Source organism: Dipodomys merriami, unplaced genomic scaffold, assembly GCF_024711535.1.
Source record: "Dipodomys merriami isolate MVZ:Mamm:240054 unplaced genomic scaffold, mDipMer1.0.p SCAF_9, whole genome shotgun sequence".
NCBI classification, from domain to species: Eukaryota; Metazoa; Chordata; class Mammalia; order Rodentia; family Heteromyidae; genus Dipodomys; species Dipodomys merriami.
Genome location: NW_027206512.1, coordinates 16,444,850 through 16,465,892, shown reverse-complemented (window position 1 = coordinate 16,465,892; position 21,043 = coordinate 16,444,850). Strand labels below are relative to the sequence as shown.

At 36.3% G+C, this 21,043-nt stretch overlaps 1 protein-coding gene across 4 annotated transcripts in view; it reads right to left on the bottom strand.

The window, feature by feature from the left end:
- The window catches only part of Prkg2 (protein kinase cGMP-dependent 2), a 116,059-nt gene that overhangs the window by 21,011 nt on the left and 74,005 nt on the right, over nucleotides 1-21,043 (bottom strand). For all 4 annotated transcript variants that reach the window (XM_070012967.1, XM_070012969.1, XM_070012968.1 and 1 more), the window contains one exon: nucleotides 19,906-20,047. In XM_070012967.1, coding sequence (XP_069869068.1) covers nucleotides 19,906-20,047 — 142 coding nt within the window. The remainder of the gene's footprint in view (nucleotides 1-19,905; nucleotides 20,048-21,043) is intronic.

Sequence of the window (21,043 nt, the reverse complement as noted above, 5' to 3'; positions counted from 1 at the left end):
TATTGATACTTTGTAGTATTTATCACAGAATGACAAAGATTTGCTTCCAAGAAAAAAAAATCTAAACAACCTAATTCAAAGTAGGCTTTTACTGTTGTTTTTTTTTCATACTCAGTTTGAATCACAAAATCTATATCTAAGAGGTGGCTAGGAGATATTATGAGATTAAAATTTGTAACTTGCTGAGATTAGCACATGTACTATTCCTTGGAGAAAGAGCCAATATGAAAATCCTAGTTAATATATAAAGATTGAAATTTAAGAGACAAGGAGGCAATGCTTATAACTACACTTGTATGCATTAGTGTATGGGAATGTTGTATTTTGTTGGTTTATTACTGGCTCTCATTTCATCTTTAACTGCACTTAATTTTCCTCTTAAGAAGTTCATTAGCTATTTAGAAGAGTTTTTCCTACTTTTTAAAAGCAGTGTATTTTAATTTGAATTGCCGATTTCCTCTTGTAATATTTGCATAGTGGTCCAGAGAGATCAAAATTTTAGAATGTGTAGAAGCAGACGATTTGCTTTATTTCCTTTGATTCTAAAAAAAAAATCAGACCTATCCAAATTGTTGTTCTTAATACAGAAGACCTTGGATCTTCTCTATCAAGCCCTGTGCATTTTCTATTAAAATCATACCATTTCGAATATCAATATGGACCATCACAATGCTTTGGTCTTTTCTTTTCTCCACCCACTCTAGGTAACAGAAAGGTAAGTTCCTTCATTTATTCATTCATTCAGGAATTATTTGTTGAATAACACTACATGGAAAGCATCTGGACTAAAAGACAGCCCAAGTTCCAATAGATCTGATTGAACAGAAAAGATCAGTATTAAACATAGAAATATATCGTCAATAATGATAATATAATGCCACATAGTAGCATATGTTATGAGGAAAGAAACATCAGAGCTACGTCCATGAACAATATGAAATGCCCTTGTAAAAGTGACCAGGAAGAAAGCTCGCCAGGAAGTAGTACTTGGATAAATTTGAGTGGAAAGCGGAATGAAATAAGGGAGCAGCGATCTGTAAGTATCTGGGTAAGAGTGACATTGCCAAGAGTTAGAGCTGGCACAAATGCCTTGAGGTGAAAATATGCTTGCTAAATTCACAGCTTGGCAAGAAGATCAGTATGGCTGCCCCATAATGTGGAGAAAAGCAGGAAGTGAGGACAGACTCTGGAGAGCATATGAAAACCACAGGAAAAACTTTGAAGTGTTCTTCTAAGAAGTCATCATAAGATTAAGAAAAAGAGTATGATGGTATGGTCTGACTTACGTATTAAAGGGATCAAAGGGGAAAGAAAGCAGATCTTACTCCTTTTATGTTCTCAAAATCCACTAGTAAAGCAATTTTTTTTTAGAAAGAGCATCTCAAACTAAGATCTAGAGTATACAAGTTTCCTTTGTCAGTATTAATTTTCTATTATTAAACATGGCTCACATTAAGGTAAATTTCTTAAAATATTAAGTCTCTACTGCCTGCAGTAAGCTTGATGGTTTTAAGATACTTTCAAATCTTCAGCCATGATTTGCATCATTTAGAAACAGACAAATTATCATTGTGGCTTGCTGGAGCTTGTGTCCGGTAAGTATGAGCTTTTTCCCAGAAGTTTCTCTCTGGGTCAGTAAATTTGTCAGATACTGGTTCTCTCAGTCACATAAAAATGGAAACGAAATGACCAGTCTAATTAAGCCAGATGATTCATGAAAACATAACATTCTGAAAAAATATTTATGTGGCATTTTTAGGGCATTTTCTTTACCCAAGTCTAGACAAGGGTAAAATGGAATCTGTTTATCCTGCCTGCCAATACCCGAAGTTAATTTAATGTCCTTCTGATACTAATGCCCTTCCTCTAAACAGCCAGCAATGATGTTTTACACTAAGTATCAGCGAGAGACAGAGACAGAGACCAAAACAGAGCCAGAGAGGGAGATAGAGACAAGAGAGAAAGACTCAGACAGGCAGACAGAGACACAGAGACATAGAGACAAGTACAGAGAAAGAGACAGAATAAGGTATGAGTGGATACTCTGTTATTACAACAGCCCATTCTTTGTGAGGCTATGGGGATGCAGCTGAAATATTCAGAGTCTTTGATTGAAGTACTCTGGCAAGATAAAGGGAAGTTTTGTATGCATAAGAGCAAACCATAAAACTCTTGAGTCTCACACCATCATCTCTTGAAGCCCACCTCGAATTACAGAACCTATTTTTCCCTCCTACAAAATTCCCCAACACAATTTACATTCCATGGTTACATTTCTGGTAGCAGCAGTATCTACTTGGGTTTGAATAAACCTAGATTCTTGAGTAGAGGTGAATGCAGTTTTATACTACTTATAACATGGCAGATTTTCAACTCATGTTTGTTGAAAAAATGAAGCAATAACTGTTAATATCATTTCAATAAGATATGTTAAAGTCTGTGAAAGTCAGGGGTGATTGCATGAGGTAAGCCTTGAGTCAGGCTTCAAAGGGAGGATTAACTGAGGAGATTGGAAGTATTTAAGAGAGAAGCAGAAGCATTGCTATGAACATTGATAAGCTTAAGTACCACTTAATAAATATAGCTAACTGCATTTTAATGACATAGCTAATTTGTCTACCAATAGAATATGGTTGGAATCAATGTTTCATTGTTATGTCTAAAGTTGAGAAATGACACACACATATATAAATATATAATACAAATAGGAATTACAAAGCACAGCATAAAACAACCTCATGCCACCACCTGCTAAATAGCTAGAAGATAACAAAGAGAGAACCCTATTGTATGACTCCCAGTGTCTTCCTGCTTGTTGCTAAGGGTGCACCAGTGCTCAGGAATTTGCTTGAGTTGATTTCACCACATATCTAACATCTCCAAATATTATGTAACTTTCAGTTATTAAATCAGACTTATCTTGGGGAAAATGAGATTTTTTTGTCCAAAATTATATTTATGAATTTAATGTACACTGATACATTTATTTTCACTGCTTTACCATAATACTATGAATTAATACACCATGATTTTTTTGCCCATTCTGCTGATGATGGACATTTACGTTACTACTCATTTTGTATTACTACAGAAATACTTCTATAGAACTAATTTCTCATATTATCTAGTGGATAGGTATAAGGAACTAGGAATACTGTGTCAATGTAGTATCTTATTAGATATTGCCCAACTTCTTTGCAAAGGGATTGGACTGTCACCACCTCCTTTACAGGAAGTATGTAAGAGCTCTTGTCCTACCTCCTCCTCATCATTTTTTTTTTGGGGGGGGTCCAGTTGTGGCCCTGAATTCTGGGCCTGGGTGCTGTCCCTCAGCTCTTCAGCTCAAGGCTAGCGCTCTACCACTTGAGCCACAGCGCCATTTCTGGCTTTTTTCTTTGTGCTTATGTGGTGCTGAGGAATTGAACCCAGGGCCTCAGGCATGCAAGGCAAACGCTCTACCACTGAGCCACCTTCCCATCCCATCATCATCATTTTTTAATACAAACTTTTTACATTTTGATATTTATGAATGTAAAATCACAGTAGTTTTAACTCAGATTTTTCCACTAGGAATTAGTTTGAATGGTAGCATTCTAATTAACTTGCATATCTGAGAAAGCCATCTTTTTCCATGCTGCTCTTCTTGTTTGTCTTCATTAATGTCTTGGCTATTCTAAATCCTGGGTTATTCTACAGAAATCGAAGAATCAGCATGCCAAGTTCTATGAAAAACTCTACTGGAACTGTGTCCAAGTAGATCAAAGCATCAATAACTATAGGATGTTCCATCTTTATATTTTTAAACATGGTGCATGTGTCTGAGTTAGAGTAAATAATTTTAGAGTAAATATTTCCAAGAAGGTTCAAAAGAGGACATTCTACATTAACTTACTTCTCCCACCGATAGTGAGTTTTCCTGAACAGCAAGTGGATTTCAGGGGTGTAGGCTCCATTGAATTTAGAGCTCTGGCAACAAGCCAGAATGAATGCATAGGAATACATGGCACAGAAGTTTTAAAGACCAGATCACTTACTGGGACGGACCACTTTTGCCAACATTTCACCAGCTAAAATTATAGCAGAACTACCCAGAAAGAGAGATAAGACAGGTTGGCTAATTCGGCATAGCAGAGAGAATGTCCCACATCACCTATCAATTTAGGTCTTTTAATTATGTTTCTACACATTTCCATAAGGTTATCAATAAAGCTGTTATATATCTTGTTAGACTTAGTCATAGATACATTATATACTCATGTTTGTTGTTGTTGTTGGTTGTGAGGCTTGATCTCAGGGCCTGGGTATTGTCCTTGAGCTTTATGCTCAAGGCTAGCACTCTACCACTTTGAGCCACAGCATCACTTCTGGTTTTCTGGTGGTTAATTGGAAACAAGAATCTCATGGATTTTCCTGCTCAAGCTGGCTTTGAACCATGATCCTCAGATCTCAGCCTCCTGAGTAGCTAGGATTATAGGCATGAGCCACTGGCGCCCAGCATATTCCTGCTTTTGGTAATGGTATTTATATTTCTATTTGAATTGTGTTTCTGGAATTTAAAATATACTCAGTTTATATATTCATAATCTTGCATCCCTCTACCATATTATAAATATTCTAATTAAAATATTTCTTTTTGCATTTTAGATTTCTATAGAGTTAATCATGCCATCTGGTAGATTTGTTGTTTACTTTCCACTGTGTCTTTTTAAGTTTATTTATATCTTACTGCACTGGGTAGAACCTCCAGTGAAATACTGAACATTTGCTCTAAATCTTATTAGGTTATCTTTCATTGGATTACAAAAATTTATTTCCCTTTTGACATTGTTAAGAGATTTTTACCTTGCCTAATTTAAAAATGCACCAAAACTATCTCTGCAACTTTTGAGACAACTATGTAATTTTTTATCTTGTAATCTGTGAAGGGATGATTTATTTTAATAGATTTTTCTTAAATTTTAAGGTTTTTTTTTCTTTTTAGAGCAGACAATGAAACTAGAATCTTTATAAAGACTTCTTATAGACCTCTACTTCCACCTGTGGCCAGTTTTTATCCATTGTCAGCACACCTCACCTGTGTGGTCCATTCATTATAGCAGGCGAAGCTATGATAACACATTGCAATAATCAAAGTCCAAACTTTACATCAGGGTTCACTCCTCAGTTTTGCATATTCTATAAGCTTGGCCAAATGTGTAATTTCATGTCTTCATCATGATGGGACATACTGTGTATTTTTTAAATTTATTTTTATTGTAAAGGTGTTGTACAGAGGGGTTACAGTGACATAAGTAAGGCAATGAGTATATTTCTTGTCAAATTGTTACCCCCTCTCTTCTTTTTCTCCCACTTTCCCTCCCCTTGACTTTGCCCCCACACTCAAGTTGTAAAGTTATTTTCCAACATAGTGTCTTGTGAGTATTGCTGTTGTATTGGTTCGCCCTTTGTCCTTTGTCTCACCATTTTGTTATTCCCCTTCCCTTTCTCAATTCAGATAAATGCATATGCAAGACCAGGGTAGTAAGATCAAAAACAGTGATAACAGGGGATATTTTTACTCCCCTAAAAATATTCCTGTCCTACATTCCAAGTCTTTTTACTTTTCCCAACAGTTTTTCCTTGTTATAGAGTGTCAAATGGTTGAAATAACACACTATGAATTTTTCCCATATTGGTATTTTTTTCCACTTACAAACATGCATTTAACATTCCTCCAAGTCTTCTCATCACTTGATAGTTCATTTTATTTTGGCACTGAATAATATTTCAGTGTCAGGATGTACCACGGTTTATCTATTCATGCATTGAAGGGCATTATAGTACTTCCAAGATTTGGTGATTGTGAATAAAGTTTTAATGTTTCTTAAACATTGGTGTGTAGGTTTTGGGTGGTCATAGGTTCCCAAGTGTTGGATCTTGTAATAAATATCTCTTTAGTTTTGTTAGGAAACCAGCCAACTGTCTTCCAAAATGGTGGCACTGTTTGTACAAGTGTGAGCAAGAGTTCCTGATGCTCCAACCTCACTGGCATTTAGTGTTATCAGAGTTTCAGATTTTAGTTAATCTAAAAGGTGTACAGTAGTATTTTGTTGTTTTAACTTCTTTTTTGGGGGGGGGGTCCGGTCGTGGGGCCTGAACTCTGGGCCTAGGCGCTGTCCCTCAGCTCTTCAGCTCAAGGCTAGCGCTCTACCACTTGAGCCACAGCGCCACTTCCGGCTTTTTTCTTATGTGATGCTGAGGAATCGAACCCAGGGCCTCATGCATGCAAGGCAAGCACTCTACCACTGAGCCACCTTCCCAGCCCTGTTGTTTTAACTTTTAACCTCTCAATTACACTTTCATACATCTCATAGGCTTGTTTTCTATCTGCAGATGTTCTGCAGTAAGCTGTCCATTCACGTGTTCTGCGCACTATTTAATCAAGTAGTTTTACTTTCTTTTGATTTAGTTTCAGTATTCTTTATGCCTTGATAACAGTCTTTTATACATCTTTTATTAGTAGTTTCCCGTAACCTGTGCTTTTCTTCTCTTTCTCTTTACATTTTCTTTTACACACTACACATTTCAAGTGTCAACAAAGTCTCTCTTTTCAGTGATTTATATCAGAGACATTTGATATGTATCTAAGTTAGGAGGTTTATGCTTTGACTCTTATATTTATTCCTGTGATCCATTTTGAATTAATTTTTATATAAGTTATGGTGTCTGTCTAAATTGATTTTTTTAATTTAATTTAATTTAAATTTTTTTATTGTGAAAATACTGTACAGAAGGGTTACAATTACATGGGCAAGATAATGAGTACATTTCTTATCAAGCATTGTAGTCTCCTCCTTTGTTTCCCCTTCCCATCCCTTCCCATCCTAAATTAATTTTCTTATCTGAGGATATAGTTATTCCACTACCACTTGTTGGAAAAATTATTGTTGTTTTATGATCTACATTAGATTTTTTTTGTCAAAGGTCAGTTAGCTATTTATCTGTGCCTATTTCTTGACTATTCATTCTGAACCACTAACATACTAGTCTATTCCTTTACCAAAGGAATGAGATGACTCTGTGTGTGTGTGTGTGTGTGTGTGTGTGTGTGTGTGTGTGTGTTGGTAATAAGGCTTGCACTCAGAGCCTGGATGCTGTCCCTTAGCCATTTTACTCAAGGATGGTGTTGTACCACTTGAGCCACAGCTCCTCTGTTGGCTTTTGACTGTTGATTGTAGTCTCATAGATTTTCCTGAAGAGGCTGGCTTGGAATCACAACCCTCAGATCTTGTGTTCTACAATATTATTGTAATTGCTTATTATTTCCTGGAAATTATTTTTGCTCACTCTTTCAGATTTTCTACATTGATGATCATGTCATCTGTGAACAAAGAAAGATTTGTTTCTTCCTTGCCAACCTATTTTTTATTTCCTTCTCTTGTTGCTTTCTAGTATGATGCTGGAAAGAAATTGTGAGAGAAGACACTCTTGCTTTGCTCCTAATCTTAATGGAAAATCTTCTAGTTTCTCATTATGGACTATGATGTTGGTTAAGGGTTTTCATTGTAGATATTCTTTGTCTTCTTTGTCTTGTTATGGAAGCCCCTCCCTTTTTCTAGTTTACCATGAGTTTACTCTGTGTGTGTGTGTGTGTGTGTGTGTGTGTGTGTGTGTGTGTGTGTGTGTGTGTGTGTGTGTGTGTTGTTCTTTTCTTTTGTGCTGGTTCTGGGGTTCCAACTCCGGGTCTGATTGCTATCCCTGAACTTTCTTTGCTCAAGGCTAGCTAGTGCTCTACCACTTGAGCCACAGCCTTACTTCCCGCTTTTTTGGTGGTAGAGACTTTTTTTGGGGGGTCGGTCATGGGGCTTGAACTCTGGGCCTGGGCGATGTCCCTGTGCTCTTCAGCTCAAGGTGAGCGCTATACCACTTGAGCTACAGTGCCACTTCCTCCAGCTTTTTTGGAGATACGAGTCTCATGAACTTGCAAACCCAGCCTGGGCTGGGTTTGAATGGAGATCCTCAGATCTCAAACTCCTGAATAGCTAGGATTGCCAACACCTGGCTGAGTTTACTTTATTTAATTATTTTTGCTGTCAATGTGATGTACAGAGGGGTTCCAGTTACATAAGGTAATAAGTACATTTCTTGTCAAACTTTTTACCCCTTCCCTCATTTTTCTCCTACTTTCCCTCCTCCCTACTAGATTTTGTCAAATATCCTTTCTGTGTTGTACAGAATTGGCATAATTTCTTCCTTAAATTTTGTCTAGAATTTACCAGTGAGTCTATATGAACCTGATGCTTTCTGTTTTGAAGGTTCTTCAATTGTTGATGTTCCTTAATAGACATGGGCTTTTTCACATTGTTTCACTTCTTCTTGTATGGTTTTGGACAGACTGTATCTTTCAAGGAATTAGGGAATTTCATCTGGCCTATCAGCTTCATGTACATGCAGTTATACACAGTATTCCTTACTATCCTTGCAATGTCCAGAGTCTGTAGTAATAGCTCTTCTTTCACATATGATATTAACAATTGATGTCCTCTCATTTTGGCTAAAAAAGTATTAATTTTATCTTATTTTAGTGTGTGTGTTGGGGGGTATGTGTATGTGTATCAGTCCTAGGGCTTGAACTCAGAGCCTAGATGTGGTTCTTGAGCTCTTTAACTCAAGTCTAGCACTCTAACACTTAAGCCATGCCACCATTTCTGGCATTTTGGTATGTAATTGGAGATAAAGGTCTCAAGAGTTTCCTTCCCAAGATGGCTTTGAACCCTGATGTTCAGATTCTTAGCCTCCCAATAGCTAAGATTACAGGCTTGAGCAACCAGCACCCAGATATTAAGATTATTGATAATTAAAAAACTAATTTTTTGTTTTATTTATTACCTCTAAAGATTTTCTATTTTCAGGTTTTTATAACATTCACACTAATTGTTATTTATATTGGTTACTTTGAATTTAATATGTTCTTTTTCTTCTAGTTTCCTAAGATAGGAGCATAGATGATTGACTTAGAACTTACTCATTTTCTAATCTATGCATTTGATCTTTTAGATTTCTCTATAATCACTTCCTTGCTTTCATTCTACAAATTTTGATAAATTTTGTTTTCAATTTTATTTAATTCAAAAGATATACTATTTCTTCATAGATCCATGTATAATTTACACTCATCTATGTGTTTGGGGATTTTGTAGTTATTTTCTTTTCCTGCTTTTCACTTTAATTCCATGAAGTCTAACAGCAGACACTGGAATGTCTTCATTCAGACATTCAAATGACATACTATCACTCACATGTATAACAGCAAAACGATCTTACTTCCTTGTATATATCATTGCTATCATTCCTTTTAGTTATATGTAAAAGTATAATGTGCTTTGAATTTCTTGAATCTATGATTTGGTATCTGATTTTTTTTTTTTTTTTTTTTTTTTTTTGCCAGTCATGGGGCCTGAACTCTGGGCCTGGGCGCTGTCCCTCAGCTCTTCAGCTCAAGGCTAGCACTCTACCACTGGAGCCACAGCACCACTTCCAGCTTTTTCTGCTTATATGGTGCTGAGAAATCGAACCCAGGGCCTCATGCATGTGAGGCAAACACTCTACCACTGAGCCACCTTCCCAGCCCCTGGTATCTAATATTGATTTGGAGAAATTCTCAATGATTATAGTTTCATGCTTTCTTGTTTTGTTCCTATTTTATGACACATAAATTAGGCAGTTTTGTTTTTCCATAGTCCTTGGGTTTTCCTTTTTATTGTTTTCCTTCATTCTTTGTTCTCTGTGATTTTCATATTGTGAGGTTTCCACTGAATCTCAGAGATGGTTTTCTCCTCCTCAGTTGTGTGTAGTCTACTAATCAGTCCCTTAAAGGCATTTTTCATTTCGGTTATAGCATTTTTGACCTATAATATTTCTTTTTACCTTATTCCCTAAGATTTACAAATCATTGCTTACATTGCACAACTGCTTTTTTGTATGCTGCCCATTTTCTCTCTTAGACCATGTTGTACATTAATCATTGCTGTTTTAAATTCTCTGACCCCACATTCCTACCTTTTTAGTTCTGATTTTGCTTCTTCATATTAATTTTATTTTTGCCTTTTAGTATGCCTAGTAATTTTCAGTTGAGAGCCAGATATTATGTCTACTACTAAAGGAATTGTAAATGACCCTTTGGTAATGGGGTAGGAGGAGGAACATATTCAATAACTCACAACAAGCCTCTGGACTGAATTTCATAATGTTTCTCTGTTATTTTGAGTTAGCAGGACAGCAAGAGTGGGCTGATATTGGATATTTAATTCCTCCAGGTTATTGGGCTCTGATAATAACTAGTTTTTTTTTTCATGAGAGCAGTCATTGTTAAGCACAGACTTCTTTGTCATATTTCAAAATGGTTCATTTTTTTCCCTCCCAAGGCTGGAGATGTTTTCTGTGGTGTTTATTGTTTTCAGTAAATATTTAGTGGTTTGGCTCTTGGAGAAGAAGCACACAAAGTATGGGATACTGACCATCATTGAGTCTCCCTGGGGTTTCCAATGATACACTGAGTCTCCAGCAATTCCAGCCCAGGACTAGTTCCTAGGGACATTTACACACACACACACACACACACACACACACAAGTCTCTGCTCCTGTAAACTGTGATTGCACTTGTCTTCATGTCCCCTTCTTAAGAGGATCAGTTTTCTCTGTGTTTTCACTTTTCTTAAAAATCCAAGAAGCATTTTTTAAATATACTTTTTCAGTTTTCCCATTTTCTACTTCTTAGGAGAGGCTAGCCATTTCTATGCTCCTTATGTGTGGAACTGGGCAATCAAAGGCTGTTTTGAAAGGATTTTAACGTCAAACTATGTTTACATTCTTATGATATATGCAACCTGCTTATAAAAATGTATTCAGAGTTTGTATTCATTCTAATAGTCAGTGCTAGTAGTTTGTTTATTAAACAGTAGATTTATTAGTGAGAATGGGTGTTAATGTGCCTTTCTTAGAAGATTCCCCAGGAGAAAATACCATAATTCCCTTGTAAAAATCTGATAAAAAGTATCCTTCAGTTTTGGGAAATAATTTACATAAAAGTAGCATTAAAGTTGAAGTTACAAAAGTTGTTTTTTTTTGGGGGGGTAGTCTGGTCGTGGGGCCTGAACTCTGGGCCTGGGTGCTGTCCCTCAGCTCTTCAGCTCAAGGCTAGCGCTCTACCACTTGAGCCACAGTGCCACTTCTGGCTTTTTTCTTTTTTGCTTATGTGGTGCTGGAGAATCAAACCCAGAGCCTCATACATGCAAGGCAAGCGCTCTACCACTGAGCCACCTTCCCAGCCCCAAAGTTACAAAAGTTTTAAAAGATCTGATCAATCAGATTTTCTACTTCTTTGGTAAGTTTGGCTGGGTAGTTTGTGCATCTTTTCTGTTATCTAAGTGTTTCTATGTAATGTAAATATCTAGGAGCTTCACCTTCCACCTTATGAAGGGCACATCTTGGGACACACTACCAAAATTCAGACCTTTTTCTAATTTAGGTCTTTTACAAGCTTTCCTTATACTTGTGCTCATTAAATAGCTGGCCTCTCTTAGGTATTGCATGCAACTGCAAAGAGAATTAACATGTTACTTATGAATTTGTAGAATGAAAACAAGGTCCTCCTACAAGGAATTTTTTTTCCTTAAAGTTATTCAGGCCTGAGGCTGGGCCTACTACAGTATTCTTCACTCAAATGACATCGCTGCTGGCCCAGCTGGCACCCACCAATTTCATCACTGTTTCACTCCTGCAGAACCAACCCTCTTAGTCAAGGCAGTGCTGATGGGTTTTCCGTCAACACTCCAATTCCCATTTTTCTACTTGCTGAAACTTGCTGAACAGCCCATTATATAATCACATTTTATTCACATATAATCTCCACCTATTGGGATCAATAGTGTACAAATCTATTGGATCAAGTTTATTAACTGTATTGTACATGTTTTCTAAAGTTTAACGATTTCATGGTCCAAGTGTTCTATCAGTTTCTGAGAAAAGTATAGTAAAATGTCTAAACGTTTTCATGTTTCCTTACTCTGCCAAAGTCTGCTATTTATTATTGAAGCATCTTATTATGTAAATAAAAGGCTGGGGCCAGGCACTGGTGGCTCATGCCTGTAATCCTACCCACTCAGGAGGCTGAAATCTAAGGATCGTGGTTCAGTGCTAGCCCAGGCAGAAAAGTCCATGAGACTATTATCTCCAATAAACTACTCAGAAAAAGCTGAAAGTTATGCTACAGCACAAGTGGTAAAGCATTATCCTTGAGGACGAAGAGGTTCGGGAACAGTGCTCAGGTTTGAGTTCAAGCCTTAGGACAGGCAAGAACAGCAATATCAAAAAATGACTGTGATTTTTTAATATCATTTTGGTAAAATGATTTTTGCTGGTAGTTTTGGAAACAGAATCTCACAGACTATGATTTTTTAATATCATTTTGGAAAAATGATTTTTGCTGGTAGTTTTGGAAACAGAATCTCACAGACTTTTCTTCCTGGGCTAGCTTCTAACCGTATCCTATCAATTTCAGCCTTCTAAGTAGTTCAGATTACCACCAGCCCCCAGATTTTTTATTGCTTTCTAGATATCCTATTTCTTTCTTTGCTGTCTTGTTCTTAAATGATACTTTATCCTCCCATTCTAATTTCAATGGCTCCTACATTCAGTTTATCTGCCACTGGTTGGTATTTAGTTATTTAGCATTTCCTCATTTTAATCCTACATATTACAAAGATGATTATTACTTTATACTATTATTTTAATTAGGTTACAATGTTTACCATTTCTCTATGGTCAACACTCCATCCAGCTTTTCAGATTCTTTGTAAGATATCATTGTCATTTTCCCATGATCATATCTTTTGTGTGTAGGAGTAAACACTTTTCATCTTTGTTTAAAAATATCTTCATTGACCCATTGCAACAATGAGATGTACAAGATACTATGTTTAAAAATTTAGGTGGGGGTGGGGTGGTGAGGGGGTATAGTTGAGGAGGTGGGAGGGAAGGGGTGGTATTTTCACAATAAAAAACTTAATTTAAAAAATGTCTTCATGTCACTTTTCTGACATGTCATTTTACTAGGTTTATAATGAAAGTTTCTTTCACTCGAAAATTTTCAACTATTCAAATGCATTTTGGCTTAGTGTGTAGGTATCAATGAAAGCCTACTTCCTTTAATCCTTTCAGTTTACAGATGCTGTCCTACATTATCTCTTAGTTTTTGTTTTGCACCTTGTTATCCAATAGTCAACATCCAAGACAAGCCACAGTGATCCACTTTCAGTGTTCAGCAGTGAAACCTCCCACAGTCAATCGGGGCTGGCTCTGTCTAATCAACAGCAGAGGTGCTGTGACATGCCTTAGAGTAGTTCATGAAAGCCTTGTAGACATTCCTTAGGCATTTGGGTGAGTTATTGTGACAGAAACCAGCTGCAAAACCATAAAGAGATTCAGCCAGTCCTGTGAAGGAGACTGCTATGGAGAAATAAGACCGTCATCAACTTGCCAACCATGGAAGTGAATCACACTCTGGATGTACAAGCCTCCAAGTGACAATAGCCTGGCCAACTTGTAACTAAAACTTAATGAGATACCTTGAGTCAGAACAGCTTGGTGGAACTATTTCCTAACTCCTAATTTATAGAGTCTAGGAGATAATAAGAGATTGCTGCTGTTTAAAGTAATTAGTTATAAAATTTTGGAGTGATTTAGGAAAAAATAGAGGCTCAGATGTGTAGTTTATCCCTTGGATTTGTCAAGGTTCCTTTGCCCTATCATTGGTACCTTTTACACATTTCTGAACAATTCTCAGTCATATTTTTATGTATTGTTTTTCCCACTTGGTCTGTATTATTTTTTAAATCTTGGATTGCAACTAAACCGTGTCAGAATGTCTGACCCCATTCTTCAAGTTTCTCTCCACTTCCCATTTTTATGTCCTTATGCCCCAGTCTACATAAGTCATTTAAATTTTCTTTCATTTCCTTGGCTTTTCTCTCTGTATCAATTATCTGCTGTTCAACTTCTTCATTATATTTTTTTTCTTTCAAGTTGATTTATAATTTGCAGGTAACCAAGTGCACAGACACTTACCTGGCATAGAATTCACTGAATTTTGATGCAGATTATACTCATAGAACCACAGCAACCATCTGCTCAAAATGCAGGCAAAATGGCCATTGTTTCTGAAGGTTTTCCCGTATTCTTTTCCAGTTAAATATTTCTCTGAAAGATGGCCATTACCTTGATTCCTACCATCTCTTCTAGAACTTTGGGGTGGTTATACAAGCAGCACTCTTTTTGTGTCAAATTTTGTTGAAAATGGTTTTTAAATCTATTCTTTTTGTCTGAAGTACATTCTGTTGGTGAATGCACTGTATATGTTAATGCATGCATTTGGTGATAAATATTTGTGCTGTTTCTAATTTGAGATCTATTAGGAATAAAGTTGCTATGATAATGTAAGCTTGATTTTTTTAAGTTTAATTTTCCTGAATGAATGCAAATGTGCAGTTTGCTGTGATAGAATAGGATTATATGTTTCAGTGAGAAACTATTGTTAAAATTAGATTACAATTTTCTTTTCCTTACAGAAACGTATAGGATCAACCTCACCAGCACTTAGTATTGATGAACTTTTCAATTACAGTAATTCTAGTGGTGTGAAGTGGCATTTCTTTGTGACCATTCCTATATTTTCTATTTTGTAAGCTTTTGATGATCTATCTATCTATCTATCTATCTATCTATCTATCTATCTATCTATCTATCTATTTTTTTTTCAATCATGGGGCTTGAACTCTGAGCCTGAGTGCTGTCCCAAAGCTCTACAGCTCAAGGCACAGCACCACTTTCAGTTTTCTGGTGGTTTATTGGAGATAAGAGTTCTTTTCTGCCCAGGCTGGCATTGAACCGCGATCCTCAGATCTCAGCCTCCTGAGTAGCTAGGATTACAGGCATGAGCCACCAGTGCCCAGCTGATGATATGTTTTTAAAAGGTACAGTTGAATGTGTGTCCTTCTTCAGTAAATATATATTTTTTAATATCACATATTAATAGTACAAGGAGTCTCATTGTGATAATTCCATAGATGCATATCACATACTCTGAATAAATGCTTATTAGTAAGCTGTAGTTCTTTATATATTTGGAATGCAAGCCGTTTATTATGTGAAGATATTAAAATATTTTCTTCTAGTTTATGTCATGACATTTTCTTAGCAGTGTATTTTGATTATCAGAATTTTTATTGTCTTATTTATTTATTTATTTGTCAGTTGTGGGGCTTGAACTCTGGGTCTGGGTGCTGTCCCTCAGCTCTTCAGCTCAAGGCTAGCGCTCTACCACTTGAGCCACAGTGCCACTTCTGGGTTTCTGGTGATTAATTGGAGGGACATAAGAGTCTCATTGACTTTTCTGCCCTGGCTGTCTTTTAACCACAATCCTCAAATCTCTGCTTCCTGAGTAGCTAGGAATATAGGCATGAGCCACCGGTGGCGGCGGCTAATTTATTCTTTTTAAATATAAGATTAGTAGTGTATTTTGTTCTACTGTTTCATAGCCCTATAATCCATTTTAATTAATTTTTACGCAGCATAAGGTAGAAAACAGGCTCAGCTTCTTTTGTTTCTTTTTGTTTAACATATGGAAATACAATTATTGTAGCAAAGCCTCCTGAAAAACCTAGCATTACTCTTTCATTGACTGTCCATTTCTGAACCTCAATCACTAAACTGGGGTATATTTTTTTTGTTCATCCTTATACCAGTATCATACTTCTTTCACTACTATTGTTTTATAGTTAGTCTTGATATCAGATAGCACAATTTTTCAGTTTTGTTCTTCTTTTACAATGTGGCTATTGTCTCTTTTAAATATTCTGTACAAAATGTAAATTTTAGGAGTAAAGTTCTCTGTAGATCATTTAGAACATCTTATTACACGATCTTATTATAAGATCAAGAAACACAGTATGTATTGCTAATTACTGATTTCCCTATGGTATATTATGTCATTTTCAATGTAGAGGTCTTATACAATTTCACACAGTAATTTTCTTTTATAATTTATTCACAATAATTATATCACCTTAGTAGGATAATATTTTATACAAAAATTTTTATAAATTTTATAAATTATACAAAAATTGATGTTATCAATTTTTATTCACTTAAATTTTTTCCTAGTATATGAAAATGAAACATTTTAATTGCACATTGATTATGTATCAATAATCAAGTTTAATTTCTTAATTCTTGTACTTCTTCAGTAGATTTTTAGACTTCTACATTCAAATTTATGCTGTTTTCAAATAAGGCAGGAAATTTCTTCCTTTTTTAATCTTTGACTTTTATTTCCCATTCTTGATTATTTCATTTGCGGAGAGCTTTGTCACTATGCTAAGTCAAAGTTGTAAGATTAGCTATTCTTACCTGGAAGGATGTTCAATATCTTATCATTGGGTATGATGTCAACTATAGGTTTGTTTCCCATTCTTTATCCAATGAGGAATGTTGTGCAGTGCCCAGTGGTGGACAGACTGTTTACTTGTTACTACCACCTACCCTAGTAGCCTTTTATTAAGGTTTGAATACCTTTTCTTTGGCTTTAGTGCCTTCACACAAGCTTATAAATATGTTAGAATCAATCTGATCAAATGTCTAGACCAGGAAAACTATCCCATTATCAATAAAAGTTTTGGTTGAATATTTAAGTTCAATTATTATTGTCTTAATAGATGCTTTATTAGGCTTTTTCCCTTCAATTTGTTAGGCCTTTTTTTTGAAAGTCTCTGTTCCTTATTCATTTGAAAGCACATTAAATACACTTACTGTTCATTCTGCATCTGATTTCTCCATAATATCTGCTTCTGCTCTTTCCTTTTTTCTTTCTGGGAAGTAATGCTAACAGTAGTTCTTACTTTCTGTCATATGCTTATTTTGTTATAGTTATTTATTTATTTATTTTTTGTCGGTCATGGGGCTTGAACTCTGGGCCTGGGCGCTGTCCTTCAGCTCTTCAGCTCAAGGTGAGTGCTCTACCACTTGAGCCACAGCGCCACTTCTGGTTTTCTGTGGTTTCTTGGAGATAAGAGTTTCATGGACTTTCCTGCCCGTCTCAGCCTCCTGAGTAGCTAGGATTACAGGCGTGAGCCACTGGTGTCCTATTTTTATTTTTTAATGTGACTTCATACTTCCTGGAACTTTATCTCCTGGAATTCTTGAGTATATGCTTCCAGAGAGACTATACAGTGAGTCTTAATAGCTTAGGAATGCAATAACATGGATTCATTTAAATTCTTGCTTCTATTTTCCATCCTTAAAAATTGAGCAACCAACCTCAATTAAGACTAGTCTGTGGCCAAGAATTCTTAGAGGAGACTTTTCTGTTCATCTACCAAGAATCAAAATAAGAAAGGCATGTTTCCTAAGATGTATTCTATATTTATATATTTGATATTTGTTTTCTGTTTTCTTTCCCTCTGAAAGTTTAATTTCTGTGATACCTGGATCTATACATAATGTTCTCTGATTCAACTTTTATGTATTGCCGATGTCCAGAGCTTGGTATCCTGTTCATCTACTAAAGTATACAGCTATTAAAATGAAGCCTCTCAACAGCTTAGTGTTGCTGGCATTCACAAGATGGCAGCTTCCATGTTGACCTTCACCATCAACTACTACTTAGCCTTGGTTCTCAGACCCATGCTGTGTTATGAATTCAGCCATGCATTTGTAGTACTGCTTGTCATGTCTTTTCTTGTATTTTCAGACATTGTTGTAATGAAAGGATTTCAGGATGCTAGTTTAATACATATGTAGAGCAGAAATATTCAAGATTTACTTTTTGGGGTTTTGATTTTCAGTTGTGGGGCTTGAACTCAGGGCCTGAGCACTGTCCCTAAGCCTTTTTTCCCCTTCTTTCTTTCTTTTCTGCTCAAGGCTAGCACTATGCCACTTTGAGCCATAGTGTCACTTCTGATTTTCTGGTGGTTAATTGGAGATAAGAATCTCAAGAGTTTTCTACTGGAGCTGGCTTCAAACTACAATCCTCAGATCTCAGTTTCCTATGTAGATAGGATTCCAGGCATGAGCCACTGGTGCCTGGCTCAGCATTTACTTTTTTTTTGTCATTTGTGGGGCCTGAATTCTGGGCCTGGGTGCTGTCCCTCAGCTCTTCAGCTCAAGGCTAGCACTCACTCTACCACTTGAGCCACAGGGCTACTTCCAGGTTTTTCTGCTTATGTGCTGCTGAGGAATCCAACGCTGGGCCTCATGCATGCGAGGCAAGCACTCTACCACTGAGCCACCTTCCCAGCCCTCAACATTTACCCTTTAATCTTTACATGTTTTAGTTTTTACTGCTCATTTAGGTTGCTGATGAATGAATGAGCAGGACAGATAACAGTCATGGAACATTATGCATATAAACCTTAACCCTCCCCCATAATGGTTTACTTATAGAATATCAAAGGATTTCTATTTTCCTCTGAAGCTAGAGAGCTCTAGAAATATAGCCAATGAAGGAAATTGTGAATAAAAGGAGTGTTTGAGACTTCTGTTAGTACCTCCAATTCTCATACTGTCTTTCATGGGTAAAATAAAACTTGAATGAACCAAAACATTTCTTGGAAGTTAGCAAAATTTCACACAGAAAGAGACTTTATTTTTCTCCACAAGGAGAATGCTTTTAGTAATCATACATAGTAATTTAATCACTAAGGCTAAATTTCATAATTATATCATATATATATTATAAAAACCTATCTTAAAATTTGTTAAATAGAGCCAGAAACCTGTGGCTCATCCTATCATTCTATTTAGTTAGGAGGCTGAGAGCTGAGGATCATGGTTGGAAACCAGCTTGGGCAGGAAAGTCTATGAGACTCTTATCTCCAATAAACCACTCAGAAAAAGTTGGAAGTGGCCCTGTGGCTCGAGTAGTAGAGCGCTAGCCTTCAACACAAATAAAGTTCAAGGACAGAGACTAGGCCCAGAGGTCAAGCCCCAGGACTGGCACACACACACACATACACACACACACACACACACACACACACACACACACACACACACACAAAGTTGTTAGATGAGCATAGTATATTTTACACATAAGAAATGTTCAGTAAATAATGTTATTATGTCCTTATATGAGTTTGAGCCTGGGAATGTTTAATATCATAAAGTTCAGAAATGATTTAATGTCTTTAGGGAGCTATCAAAATAGACTCAGGAAATCTCAGCCTTGGTTCCTCATCCTGCGGGGTTCCCTCTTGAGTTCCAAAGTAACTTGATTTTTTCATAGCTATGACCAAAACCAGTTCTAACATAGTTTCTCAGTGAAAGTAGTTCCTATGACTGATAACATTACTGCACAGTATGACACTCAAAAGAGTTTCTGCTGGGCATTAATGAATTACACATAGCAAGGAGAGTCTCTGTCCTCAAAGGGCCTATGGTTTAGTTTGATTCTCATCATTCATTACCTATTAGATTCACTTGGAAAGATTTCCAAACACCTGTTATGTGTTTATTGTCTCTCCCTCTGTGTGTATCTGGATATCATAGTGCAGGAGTTCCATTATTTTCTTTATTGTTCATACCCAGTCCTTATACACAAAACACTTAAAAATCTAGTTAAAATTGTTAAACAAAAACCCTAAAAAATCTAATTTTGAAAGCAGTCCATTATGTAACTCTTTAGTAGAAGAAACAAATAGGGCTGACACATTGAACTTGCAAGTCCAAAAGAATGAATCCATAACATTGTTACACACCAATTTCAAAGGCCAGATTGAAAACAACAGCTCTAATAAATTACAAAGAAAATGACAACTATAACTTTGCTCTGGAAATATCTCATATGATACTATAAATAAAAGAACTTAGCTTACCAACTTAAGATAACCCTCGGCATCTAGAATTAAGTTTTCTGGCTTCAGGTCTCTGTAGATAATACCTAGTCGATGCAGGTAATCAAATGCTTCTGTCACACAAGCGACACAGAATTTGGAGGTGGGCTCATCAAAGCTGCCCCTGGAATAAAACCATTTTTCTTTTTAATATCCTGGATGTATGTCTTTGGTGCTATTCTAGGTGTCCATTATTACACTGCATATTTATATGATGTGGATTTTTTTCAGAGCAATGAATTAGGCTGCTGATCCTAAAGGAACTGAGGGAAACATTTGATGCAAACGGTGTTGCTGAAATCAAAATGCCTACATTTAAGTAATTGTTTCTAGTACACACATGTGAACAGGTAAAATAGAAAAACAAGAAAACATACTTTTGGACATCTGTGGCATGTTGTGATAGGAACATGTTATTGGCTATTTCTAACAACATGCTCATCTTCTTCTTTGATGTTCAACAGACTTTTCTTGTTGAGTTCAGTGATTCTTAGCCATGAGTGTACCAAGCAAAAAAATTTTTTTTGGTTTGGTCTGTAATGGGACTTGAACTCAGGGCCTGGGCTCCATGCTTGAGCTCTTTTGCTCAAGGATAGTGATAGTATTCTACCATTTTGAGCCACAGCTCCACTTCCAGTTTTCTGGTAGCTAATTGGAGATAAGATTCTCACACACTTTCTTGCCTGGGCTGGCTTCGAACCATGATCCTCAGATATCAGCTCCTGAGTAGCTAGGATTACAGGTGTGAGGTACTGGTGTTAGGCCCAATCAACATTTTGTTTTTTAAAAAATTGCTTTACCAGGCACCAAACCAGATTAAATGAATCATAAAGTTTGTCCTACAACATCATATGATGATAATATGCAACCACAGTTGAAAAATCACTGTCCCCAGCTAGACTGTGTGCTTAACTTTAACTTTTATGACCTAATGAGGATTAGATTCCTATTTCCTCTTCTGCTGCCCTTATAGTTGTACAATGTATTTAGTTCTAAATATTCTTATGTTCATCATCCAAAAGAGTTGATACTATGTCAACCTTCCTGTTTTGTCTTTCTCTACCTTTCTGCTTTTCCAAAGTTTTGTAGGTATATAGTGTTTACATCAAACATTTCTGCA